Source organism: Brienomyrus brachyistius, unplaced genomic scaffold (assembly GCF_023856365.1).
Source record: "Brienomyrus brachyistius isolate T26 unplaced genomic scaffold, BBRACH_0.4 scaffold1128, whole genome shotgun sequence".
In the NCBI taxonomy this organism is placed as follows: Eukaryota; Metazoa; Chordata; class Actinopteri; order Osteoglossiformes; family Mormyridae; genus Brienomyrus; species Brienomyrus brachyistius.
Genome location: NW_026043403.1, coordinates 1 through 11,533, shown reverse-complemented (window position 1 = coordinate 11,533; position 11,533 = coordinate 1). Strand labels below are relative to the sequence as shown.

At 45.4% G+C, this 11,533-nt stretch overlaps 1 protein-coding gene and 1 non-coding gene across 2 annotated transcripts; both read right to left on the bottom strand.

The window, feature by feature from the left end:
• Nucleotides 1-554: 554 nt before the first annotated feature.
• On the bottom strand, nt 555-5,718 carry LOC125730311 (splicing factor U2AF 65 kDa subunit-like). Its single transcript, XM_049005773.1, has 7 exons — nt 5,587-5,718; nt 3,454-3,620; nt 3,003-3,106; nt 2,603-2,754; nt 2,136-2,252; nt 1,909-2,048; nt 555-677 (listed from the first exon to the last, which is right to left on the bottom strand). Exons 3-7 carry the CDS (start codon nt 3,022-3,024, stop codon nt 605-607), a joined length of 504 nt encoding a protein of 167 aa, XP_048861730.1. The 5' UTR covers nt 3,025-3,106; nt 3,454-3,620; nt 5,587-5,718; the 3' UTR covers nt 555-604.
• A 477-nt stretch (nt 5,719-6,195) lies between these two features.
• Nucleotides 6,196-6,267, bottom strand: trnad-guc (transfer RNA aspartic acid (anticodon GUC)). The gene has a single exon. It is a non-coding gene; the product is annotated as a tRNA-Asp (tRNA).
• Between the last annotated feature and the right edge of the window lie 5,266 nt (nt 6,268-11,533).

Sequence of the window (11,533 nt, the reverse complement as noted above, 5' to 3'; positions counted from 1 at the left end):
ACAGGGACTGGCTACGTGACTGGTTTGGCAAGCCGCCAGCTGTAAGGCACGTTTCCCAAAGCCTTTGTTGCTAATAAGGTTATTTGCTAACAACATTAGATAACAACTGAATGGTTCCAACTATGCAAGTCGATAACATGAGGTTTTGGGAAACGTACCTTTTACATTAGCGGGGTCTCAATATCTTCATAATTTACAGCTGGATAAACAATGAGCGTAATGTAACTGTCAACTCATTACCTACATGTCTAATAAATGTTTAATAAATCCCATGAATATCTTTAAAAAAAAAAAAAAAAAACCTCAAATGTGCGGCTATTTTCAGCAGCTAGCTTTAAACATGATGCTGACATTTGACCCCCCAGTATCTTGTAATGAATTTTAAGCGGTGAGGTAACTTTGACAGGCTTTCTTTTCCTACTAATCAGTTACACAGAGACGAGTGTTTATTTTATGTATGTATGTGCGTGCGCGTGCGTGCGTGCGTGCGTGTGCGTGTGTGTGCATGCCTGCTTGAGTTCCACGTGCAGCAGTGGGACAGAAACACAGGAGGGTTGTGGGTCGGCTCCCCGGCGACAGAGACTGAGGGCGGGGTACCTGATCGTCACTGAGATAGTTGGGCAGGCCTCCGACAAAGAGCTTGTGTGGCGAGTCTGGAACCACGGTGGAGACGACCCCTGCAGACAGAGCGGCACGGCGCCCAAAGCCGGCCGATCACAGCAAACCGTCAACATGCCGGATAATGACCACGAGCAAACGGCGCGAGTGAAATAAGCCAACTTCAAATCAGTATGACGTCGTTATCTCCTATATAATATCAGATAAATGTAACTCCAGCAAAAAAATACCTAAATACTGGGGCAGTTTGACGACTGTTTTTTGTCTCTCCCATCTTGCTCTCCATGGGAGATGCTGACACATGCAGCACCAGTCAAAAGTATGGACACACCTGCTCTTAATGCATTTGTCTCTATTTTAGCTGTTATTCACCTTATAGTAAAAGGCCTTTGGGCATGGAAGTTATGCATATGAAGTACTGCAAAGACAAAATTTTTGTCTCTTCAAAATAGGAGCCATTGGCTTCGATGACAGCATTGCGGACTCAACCAGCTAACATATGTACCCACCTGGACCGTTTCTCCAACAGTCCTCGAGTTTCCACAAGTTCTGCGCGCAAGCTGGCTACCTTACTCTTACTCTCATCCAACTGATCCCAAACCAGCTCTATAGAGTTTAGGTTGGGGGGCTGTGGGGACCATCTCTTTCCTAGTTCACAAGGTAATAAGCTACTTGCATAACCTTCAAGGTGGGCTTTGGGTCATTATCTTGCTGAAAAAACAAGTCATTTTCAGTAGGTGTGTCCAGAATTTTTAACTAGAATAGGAGCCAGCAACCCTAGAACAATTTGGGGGTTAGGGTCCTTGCTCAAGGGCCCAGTGGTGAAATCACTCTGCCAACCCTGCCAACCAGCAACCTTCTTTTCATGGGCAAACATCACAGAGCCACACAACACCCCTATGTTAACAGTAAGAAGTGAGTGACTGAGCTGTGTGTGTGTGTGTGTGGCTCAGCTGGTTAGGATGCCAGCGTTATCATCAGAAGATCACTGGTTCACATCACTGGTGATCACACCACTGGGCCGGCGAGTTTGCTCTAGGGACAGGCTGACCCTGATTTCTCAAAAAAAAAAAAAAAAAAAAAAAACATTCTTCACTTTGGATAAAACTGTCTGCTAAATATTTACAACATTAAGTAAATAAAAGTGAAAGTCTCCCTCTTTATATGACAAGACATCCGCAGCTTGCGAAGGACAGTCAGTCCGTAACGAGTACAAAAAACTGGCCTTGCCGATCGGCTCTTCAAAGGTAAATAAAGATTAAGGTTATGACGGCGACAAGCAAAACGGACCTGGTACGTGGAAGGCGGGCCTGCTCTGAGATGCCAGGCAGGGGGCGATAGTCGTGGGGCCGCCTGATTTTTAACGACTGACCCTGGAAAATGATGCCGTCGAAGGCCATTGCCTGCGTGGTCTCATCCACGGACCGAAACTAGGGCAGAACGAAGAACGTCGTTAATCAGGGAAGGCTGCGGTCTCCGCCTGGACACAGCAGCCATTAGGCAGGAAAGACTCTTACTTCAAGGAAGGCAAAGTTCTTGTCCTGGTTTATCTGAACAGCGAGGACGGGATTGGTGGGACCTTGACATAAGCCAGCCAATCGCATCTGGGTATTGAAGAAATCCGCCATGGCCTCCTAAAAAGACAGGCAGACACACTGAATGAAGACAGGCAGACGTCTGAAGACATCAAAACAGGCAAACGAGAAAAAAAATGACTGACAAGTCTAGTACATTTATCTATTTATTTTGCGGACACTTTCATCCAAAGCAACATACATTTCATTGAAGAAGCAGGACCAGACAGTTCCTAGAGCAAATAGTGCTTAAGGGCTGCGCTCGGGGGCCCAATGGTGAAATCACTCTGCTGCCCAAGGGATTTGAACCAACAACCTTCTTGTGACCGGCTCAGTGTCCTAACTCACTGAGCTACACATGACACCAGTATGCATGACAGAAGGCAACGCGGGACTTTGCCTGGACTCACCTCCGTCAGGCCGAAGGGGATGTTGCCGACATAAAGCCGCCTGGCCTGCCGGGTCATCTGGCTGCCGACCATCGGCACCTGGGTGGGCGTCACTGCCACGCCGCTGGTGGTGGATGTTGCCAGTAAAGCTATCGTGGGGATCTGCCCTGCAGCTGTGGGGAGGAGAAAGGGCTTCAAGACCCCAACCAGGGACGGCCAGAACATCCGGATCGTCGCCTTCATTTGCTTCTAACCCCTAGGTTTAAGCTCTCTTCACACTGTCTGAAATCATCCCAAGTGTTATTCCCTCTTTGACCAGCAGGGGGGAGGAGGGCACTCCAGAATAAATGCTTTCATTGCAACCAATATACCATAACCTTGCAATACTGAACTAGCACACATGGAAGCGTCGCATCCAAACCTTGCATTGCCTTGTACTGCATGGGGGTGATGTGCTCGAATCCCGGAGGGGGAACATCCCAGTACTTGTATGTCCTTTTCTTACGGCTTCTCCGAGGAGAGTAGCTGCCCAAACACAAAACAGAAGGTTGTTTTCCCCAAACAATACAGTGTAAACACTCAGAATCTGGCAAAAACAAACAGATGGCAGAATGTTTACATTTAACTTTGGATCGCAGGCAGTTTAAGGTCATGAGGGTGTGACCATGCGCCACTTTTTAGGCTGGCTTTGAGGTCCCATCGCTATGGCGGGGGCTACTTATAAACGCCAGTTAAAATTTAATATGGGTACAGTCCCCCTTCCCACCACGAAGAAACCAATTGGTTGATTGTGAAAGAAACTTGTTAAGAGGCCTCAAACCATGCTAGATATCAGCTTCAGTGCCTGTAACCGGGACCGTGAGGGGGGGTACCTGTGCTCGCGTGAGCTGCTCCGTCGGTCACGACCCTTGCGGTCGCGGCTGCTGCTGCGCTTCTCGTGACTCCGCCCCCTGGAGTCCTTGCTCCAGCGGCGGTGCTTCTCGCCACGGCTCAGAGGACCGGCTGCGGCTACGCTTCTTGTGTCGCTCCTTCTCCCGCTCTGGGGGACGACACCGTGGGTACCAGTGAGACGGTGGGCGGAGCGACATGACTGCCCCCCTACCATCCATTTCGATAAATCCAAGATGTGTAACTCAGAGGGATTATGAATGTGTGTCCGGATGGTTGTGGGTTTGAAGCCCATGAGTCACAGAGTAATCATATTACCAACTTCCCTGGGGTGCTGGATGCTGACTGACCCAGCGCTATGCCTTAAAAGTCACTTACGGAGACCAAGATGTGGTACGGGGTCTAACTCCCCAGTTTCCTCACCAGAATGAAGCACCTCCATTCAATTCACATATTCAATCACACCCTCCTGAAACAAACACACCCATCTCTCAATGGCTAATAATTTCAAGGGCACAAGGACATCCCCTTGAATGTCAGTCTGTTGTGAAACAATAAAAACATAACCAGACTAATTAATGATATAGGAGCACAGTGGTGAGTACAGTTGCCTCACGCCTCCGAGTCTGGAGGCCTGAATTTTGCCTCTGCTCTCTGTATGGGGAATTTGCCTGGAATAGGCTCCAGGGGAGCCTGACTAAGATAACTGGTTGGACGATGGATGGGTAATTAATATCGTTTCAATCTGACAGACAGCACTTTATTAAACTAGCAATAAAATATCACCTTTCTATCCCAGCAGGTCCTTCATATAGAAGCTTAAATAAATCCCTGAAGGTGCAGTTTTCAGTGAAGCATTTAAACGCAGGTGCTGCTCGAGGAATCAGCTTCATGCATCAGTTATAACAGCGTTACGGTAATGCACCGCTGCAAAAGTACAGACACGGAGCGGCCAATGCATCTTACGTAATCGGTAATAACCAATTACCGCAATCGCAGGCATAGTCAGAGCGCAGATATGAATGACTGGAACTGCTAGTTTATCAAACACGGCGGCACTTAGTGCTCGTCTAGCCGAATCAGGTCGTTTCGAATGACATTTTAGTGATTTAGTGATAAGGAGCTGATATGACAAGATTGCCATTTGATAGGTACATAAATCAATCCTACTTTCGACTCCGTTGTAACGCATGTTGTATATTTCAGTTGCGTTAGTATGGCTTAAGTTTATTCAGTTTACTGGATTCTCTGCACTTTAATGAAGTTATATGTGTATTGTTATATAACTGTACATCATTGTTAGTTACTGCTATCCGCTGTAAAGGTAGATACAGGTGCAAGACTTTGCAATAACGACCTAAAAGCAGTTGTTATGATTCCAGGGAACGCGGCTGATTTTTAGAGTCTATACATCATGAAGAAACGGCGATCGTGTGAGAAAGACTTATTCTGTACGGATGACAGGGCCAGCATTTCGGACCCAAGGGAAAGGCTATTGTGCATCGGAAAGAGACAAAATCATATCATTATATAGAAAACTCGTCGTAGTATTTAAAAACCAAGTAACTAACACTGTTATTAAGTGCGGACTTTAAATCAAGTGGTCGCGGTCGTTTTTATTTGCATAAAACTTTAAACGTGATCTTGAAAATATAACGCTTGCAACAAACATCCATGCATAGTGTGTTACTGCGAATGAAAATACGCGGGGTCACAATTTATGATCCAAGTGTATAATGGTAAATAATTAAATAAATAAAACCGCAGGCTTTCACATCGAGTGCACCCCAATAACGTTTCATTGAAATGTCCATGTTATGTACGCCGGGCACTGATGGATGCAGGCCTAGCGATCTCTATAACAATGCCAAGCAAAGAATGTCACTGATTTACCAAAGCGGTCAGTTTTCGGGGATCCTGCGGCAGCTGGGAGAAGAAGAATCGGGCAGGTTTCAGAATCGGCGAGCGCTCGGATAAAAGGCACCGATTTCCCAGCCGCGCTTTTCTTTTCGGAACCAGCAGAAGTGCCCTCCGCACCATCCTCGGCGCTAGGACACGCCGGCCACTTTATTACCCTAAAACAGGGAGCATACACCGATCTTCAAAGCCAAACTTACCTTGCCGATTTTCGCTTAACTGCTTCTCAAACTCATCGAAATCGGACATTTTTCAGTCCGTACTAAAGACGTATTGCAAAATAAGCAGAGGTCCAACAGTAGGCCTTTGAATGGGCTACAGGCTGCATTGGGTTCTGCTGCTTTTTCTTCCGAGTCGCCTGCCCCCTCCTCCCCGAAGTCATCGGCTCTTCCTCGGTTGTATCACACACAGGTTCGGAAACATTCGATGCGCATTACCGTCCCCCTCCTGCACTGGAGGGTTAAGGACAACGTGATTATATCGAACCAAAATTGAAATGTGCAAGTTGACTTTCCTAGTTATACGTCTTCATTTTTATTCTGGGTTTAACAACCATGAGTTTATGACGTATTTTACATGATTAGTTGGCGACTGGACCTTATTGTTTATATCTCTTATTAAGGATCCATCCATCCATACATCAATTATCAAAACCACACACTTACAATCCGAGTCTAGTTTCATATGCTGCGCTGCTGAGCGACCCGCAGAATATTATGCATGAGTACAAGTCACAAGCCCCGTTTCCACTAACACGGGGCCGGTTCTAGCTTGGTGCCTTTTGAGACCGAGGCAAAAAGATGCAGACTCTCCCCGTCGGGGAATCGAACCCCGGTCTCCCGCGTGACAGGCGGGGATACTCACCACTATACTAACGAGGAGATGTACGCGCACTACTTTTACATCTTCAAGATAAACAGCGGATGACTACTAACATTTGCGAGTAATCAATGACTGAGCTTCATGTCATGACCATGGTGCTCAAGAGAAGAAAAAATACATAATGTACGTCCACTGATACCAGAACAACCATATAGCTTTATACTAAGACGATGATTAAACGGAAAATTCCTTTACAAAACACTGCCACAAAATCATAGTTTCGCAATATTACATCGTGCAACGGGACACAGTGTAAGTACGTGAAGTCGGTAATTAAATCAAGAAAAAAAAGTGAGAGGAAAAGAATACTTTTCTATTATCATATTTTTCTAACTGGCCAAACTGAGTCATATTTTGATTATACACACTAACAGAAAAACAGTGCAAATCTCCGGTAGTCCGTTTCACTTGCGCTCCGCTATGGGGCAGTAACAAGCAGAGCTTAAGTGTGGAAGGAAAAAAAAAACACAGGACAGCATCAATCCCAACTTCACAAACGCCGGAGATCGAGATGCTGTAAGCATGACAATTAACATCTTTATCCAAGGGAACAGCTGCAAGACACAGATGCCGCGCCTAACAAAGGTAGGATCGATTCCGAAGTTCAGGCATTTACAGACGCGGACTCTTCTGGAGTTGATTTTTTTCGGGAGATACGCATCAACTTCAAAAGTATGAACCGCATTATATCTATATCTGTTATGACGTTGTAGCTATTGATACTGATGCATCACAAAAATAATTTAAATGTTTTTTCATTCTGACATATGTTCGTTCGGACGAGGATTTTATTATATGAGATAAGTTTTAAATGAAAACTTTTTTTAATCTATATGATTAATTCTCGAATCTAAGCCAGACTTCACATAAATCATTCATTCATAAATATAATGGAACATACAACATCCAGGTATCCATGAAATTTATGATCAGGCTATACGTTTGTGATAACAACAAAACAACACAACATGTATATTTACAATATATGGGCCTATTGTTTAATATTGCCTCCAAATTATAGCCAGACAATAACGCAATAGGCCGACATCAAACTATTTTCATGTAAAACAAAAGTGCTGGCAGTTTGCTTGTGCTTACAGACCCCGCCTTGAGCCCATCCAGAAAGATCCCAAAAATAACCGACAAGCAAAGGTTGTAACAATCTGAGCATGTTTAGTTTAATGTAATCAGGAGCCGAATTAATAACGCGAATAAATGATCAAACCGAAAGTCTGTAGTCGGGAATATCCGATAACGTCTTTGACGTGCAGTTAAGATAGTCAGAGGAAAAACCTTGTAGTTTACTTATATATATGCCTAAATATATGAGTGTGTCTCTCCGGTGATTTAATGATGAATATAACGATTACATATCAAATCACACATTAAGCAATTATTATATTACTAGGTTGAACGTTTTCACTATGTCTGTCGTCACCTTGATTTCACGATTTTGACTATTCTTCTTATCCCAGATTGAACAAGTCATTGTGGCGATGCAAGATCCCGACATGGGGATAAAGATGAAGAATCAAAGACTGTTAATCACAGTGATTCCACATGCGATGACAGGTGCACGATACATATTTTACTTTTTAAAAATAATTTTTCATGCCGCCCGGGTTGTCTTACACCCGGCCGTGCAGTGTCCCGGGGGCCGGGTCCTAATGGTCATTTAAGCCCTTCACAGGAAAGCCCATACATCGGCGGTCTTCGGGAATCCTGTGCATTAAGACTGTCATCGATCTCCTTGCGCTCATATTTATTTATGTAATTTATTTATCGAGTTCAGCGTTTTTGATTTATGACGGCTTAATGCATTTCTCGACTCTAACTAGATGCCTTCCTCGCTATGCCTTCCCAGGAAATGATATCGTGGAGTGGCTAATTCAGAAGTACTCCATCATGGAAGAAGGTAGGGCCGAGAAGTATGTAGGGAAGCGTTACCTGGTGCTCTTATGTGAGGTTAATCGATTGTTTTTTTCCCTTCGTGACGACGATGGCGCCCCTGCTGGCGAAAGACGTCATCAGGTTTTTTTTTTTTTGTAATAAAATAACAGAAATAAACGAGTCTTTTGAATAATAAATACAAATGAAGTAATAGAATTTGTCATCCATACAACAGATTAGCCTAGCTGCATTTATGTGTAAGCATATGCAATTCACGTGTCTGACAGAAGCATGTTCTGTTCCATTGATATTGCTGAGCCTGTGAATTAATAAATGTCAGAATTGAGCTTGTCCATAACATAGACACCCCATTCGCCTGAAGCTTTTGGGATTTTCTTCCCCTGGCGTCAATTTATCTGCTGAATTATTTATCTTTCTGCTGAGAGGCTATTAGTACAAATAATCTGTAGGCCAGTCCCGAGTCGCGCCGCTACGCATGCTGAGCTGTACGGTTTGATAGTCCCGATGCAAACTTCGCTGATAGCCAGAGGCAGTCAGTCATGCCTGGGAGAAATATCGCTATCCGTCTCCCTCATTATGCACTTCTGCAAGACGCTGTTGTCCTGAATTCCCGGGCGATGCAGATGAGGTTTTAAATAGCAAGGGAGCAGATTTCCCTGATTTACAGCCCAGATTGGAAAAGAAGTCGGAATGGAAAGGAGGGGACTTTTAGGCAGTAGATGGCAGATGCATTAACAGACTTGAATGGGCAAAAAACCTGTTGCCCCGGTAAGCAGTTACCCCTCCCTGTAAACACTAGGCTTCCCCCTAGCAGCGCTGTTGCTGCGCCGGTCTGAAACCCCCGGGAGCGCCTGACTGCCAATGGCCGCGGAGGCAGCCGGAAAGTGGAAAGTCCCAATTACTCGTAATTAATTATAGTTCCGATGAGGAATGCACCATCCCCGCGGCTTATTCTGTGCACCATGTCAACGTTTTTTCCAGTTACTTGCTATACCGTAAAATAAAATATAATATGCCTACTCAGTTTCTAGTTATCGTGTGTTCTACTGTATTCCACTGACAAAAATTTAGAGAATTACTATGCCTAAATCTGGGCTACGAGTAGTGGATTTGTTTGAGCTTTGAGTAGTTTACGTGGAAATGAGTGACCACTTTGTGTGTTTTCAGAGGCACTTCATGTGGGGAATCTGATCGTGAAGCACGGCTACATTTACCCCCCTAAAGGACCCCAGGACGCTCGTCCTGCGGCCCGACGAGACGCCGTATCGCTTCCAGGTAACCTAAAACCACGGTTTCTTCAGATGGAGGGCAGCGCGAGAGGGTGGTGGCCATGTGGGGGGGCACGCATATCGAAACTATTCGTTGGAGAGACTGCGGAATTACCGTGTAGGACAGTATTTCTCAATCTGGTCCGGGCTCCAGAGCTGAGAGGGTGCAAAAACGTAGACTGTCTGGTAGGGAGCTGGGAGGGAGCAAAAACGTGGATCATCTGTGTGTCGCCGAGGACCGGATTGGGAAACACTGATGTATGAGAACCAATGCCAGTTAAAGTAGCAAAATGCCTTCCACCCGCCTTGTCCCTGACATGTTAAATCACAAAGCACCTTTGTCACGCTGCTTCTGAATAGTTTCAAATGACAGCATCTCCTTTTTGCTAGACTCCGTACTTCTGGAGCTCTCAGCAGTGGCCAGCCTCCGAGCTAGATTACGGTGATTACCAATTATTAATCATGTGCTCGCCTATTACATCATTACTTCCCTTTACTAGAATAATAGAAAAACACAGTTTCTTGCCATGTCTTTCTTTTGCTCTTCTAAAGCGATTTATTTGACTAAGAAGAATATCAGAAAGCAAGGGCAGCTGATAGACTATGAAAAGGTAAGAGAAAATTTTTATTTATGTACATTTCAATGCTATTCTTATTCGCTGGTCTGAAGCATTGCTTGATGAGATCATGTGATAGCTGAATGCTCATGGGAGTTTTACTTACACAAAATATTATGAGGGTAGAAGGAAAAATGATTGGTTCAGAGAGATAACCAATTAGATTGTACATGAGGTGGATCCGAGCAACTAGAGGAGGCAGGAGCAACCAATCAGATGTCTTGGTCCTGCCTCCTCTGCAATCTGATTGGTTATCTATCCGAACCAATCATTTTCCTTCTGCCCTCAGAACATTTTTGTGTAAGAAAACCTCCCACCAATTATGCACATAGTAGGATCGCACATAGACATCCACCAACTTGCCGCCATGTTGCGTCAGGGTCAACGCATTTTAGGTTCTCATCAGTAAGAGGGTTTGTGAATCCGACACTGCCAGCTGATATCCTGGGAGGGGTTCGGCCTGTGAGTCATAACGTGAACCCATGCAGCAACGCAGCCAGCCGTGCGACCTGGCAATGTCGCATTTAAACATCGTCTCCGCAGGACAGCTACAACATGTTGCACAAACGGATCAACCACACCTGGGACTTCGTGGTGATGCAGGCGAAGGAGCAGCTCAGGTAAACCCCACCCCAGCCCGGGAATACTGTCGCATCGAGCTATGAAATCAATTTCATAAATGCACACAAGGGGACAGATGAGAATGGATGAATAAATCTCGTATTAAGAGGATGATGATGTTACCTAAATTAAAAAGTAACATGGTGTGTGGTCATAATTTCCCTCCTATCTGTTAAATCAGACCTCAGCCTAAACACTAGAGTCGGAAATCCATTTCTAAGTGAAAAAGGAAACAGAAAAATGAAAACCCTACCTTGCAGTTCAGTGATTACCGCTATATGCTAATTACCCAGTATGCTTTCTGACTCTCCATCGACTGCTCTGCTCCTACCAGGGCAGCCAAACAGAGGCGCAAGGCGGACCGCATCGTGCTGGAATGTCAGGAACAGGCCTACTGGCTCGTCAACAGACCGCCAGTAAGCACCTCCCCCGAAACCCCTGACTCCCTACATCTGCCCCGGCGAAAACCCAGTATGCTGTGATTAGAGTAAAGCACACACTGGGTAAACCTGAACTCAATGCACCTTGGCAGCTCGAATATCGCCTCAGGCTGGGGGCGATTCTAGGATTTTTTTGAGGTTGTGGGGCAGAGTGGTGGCTCTGGGCCTAGGGATCTGTGCAAGCAAGTGGAAGGTTGTTGGTTCAAATCCTGTGAATGCCCAGAGTGATTCTACTCCGTTGGGCCTTTCAGCAAGGGCCTTAACCTGCAATTGCTTTGTCCTGGGTATGACATTAATCTACATGCAGGCCTGTTAGGAGATCCTTCAACTTACAGGGGAAACTTGGCAGGATTGGCAGGAAGGCATAGGCAGGGTCCCATTCCCCCACAGAGAGCTGGGGGGTTGTGC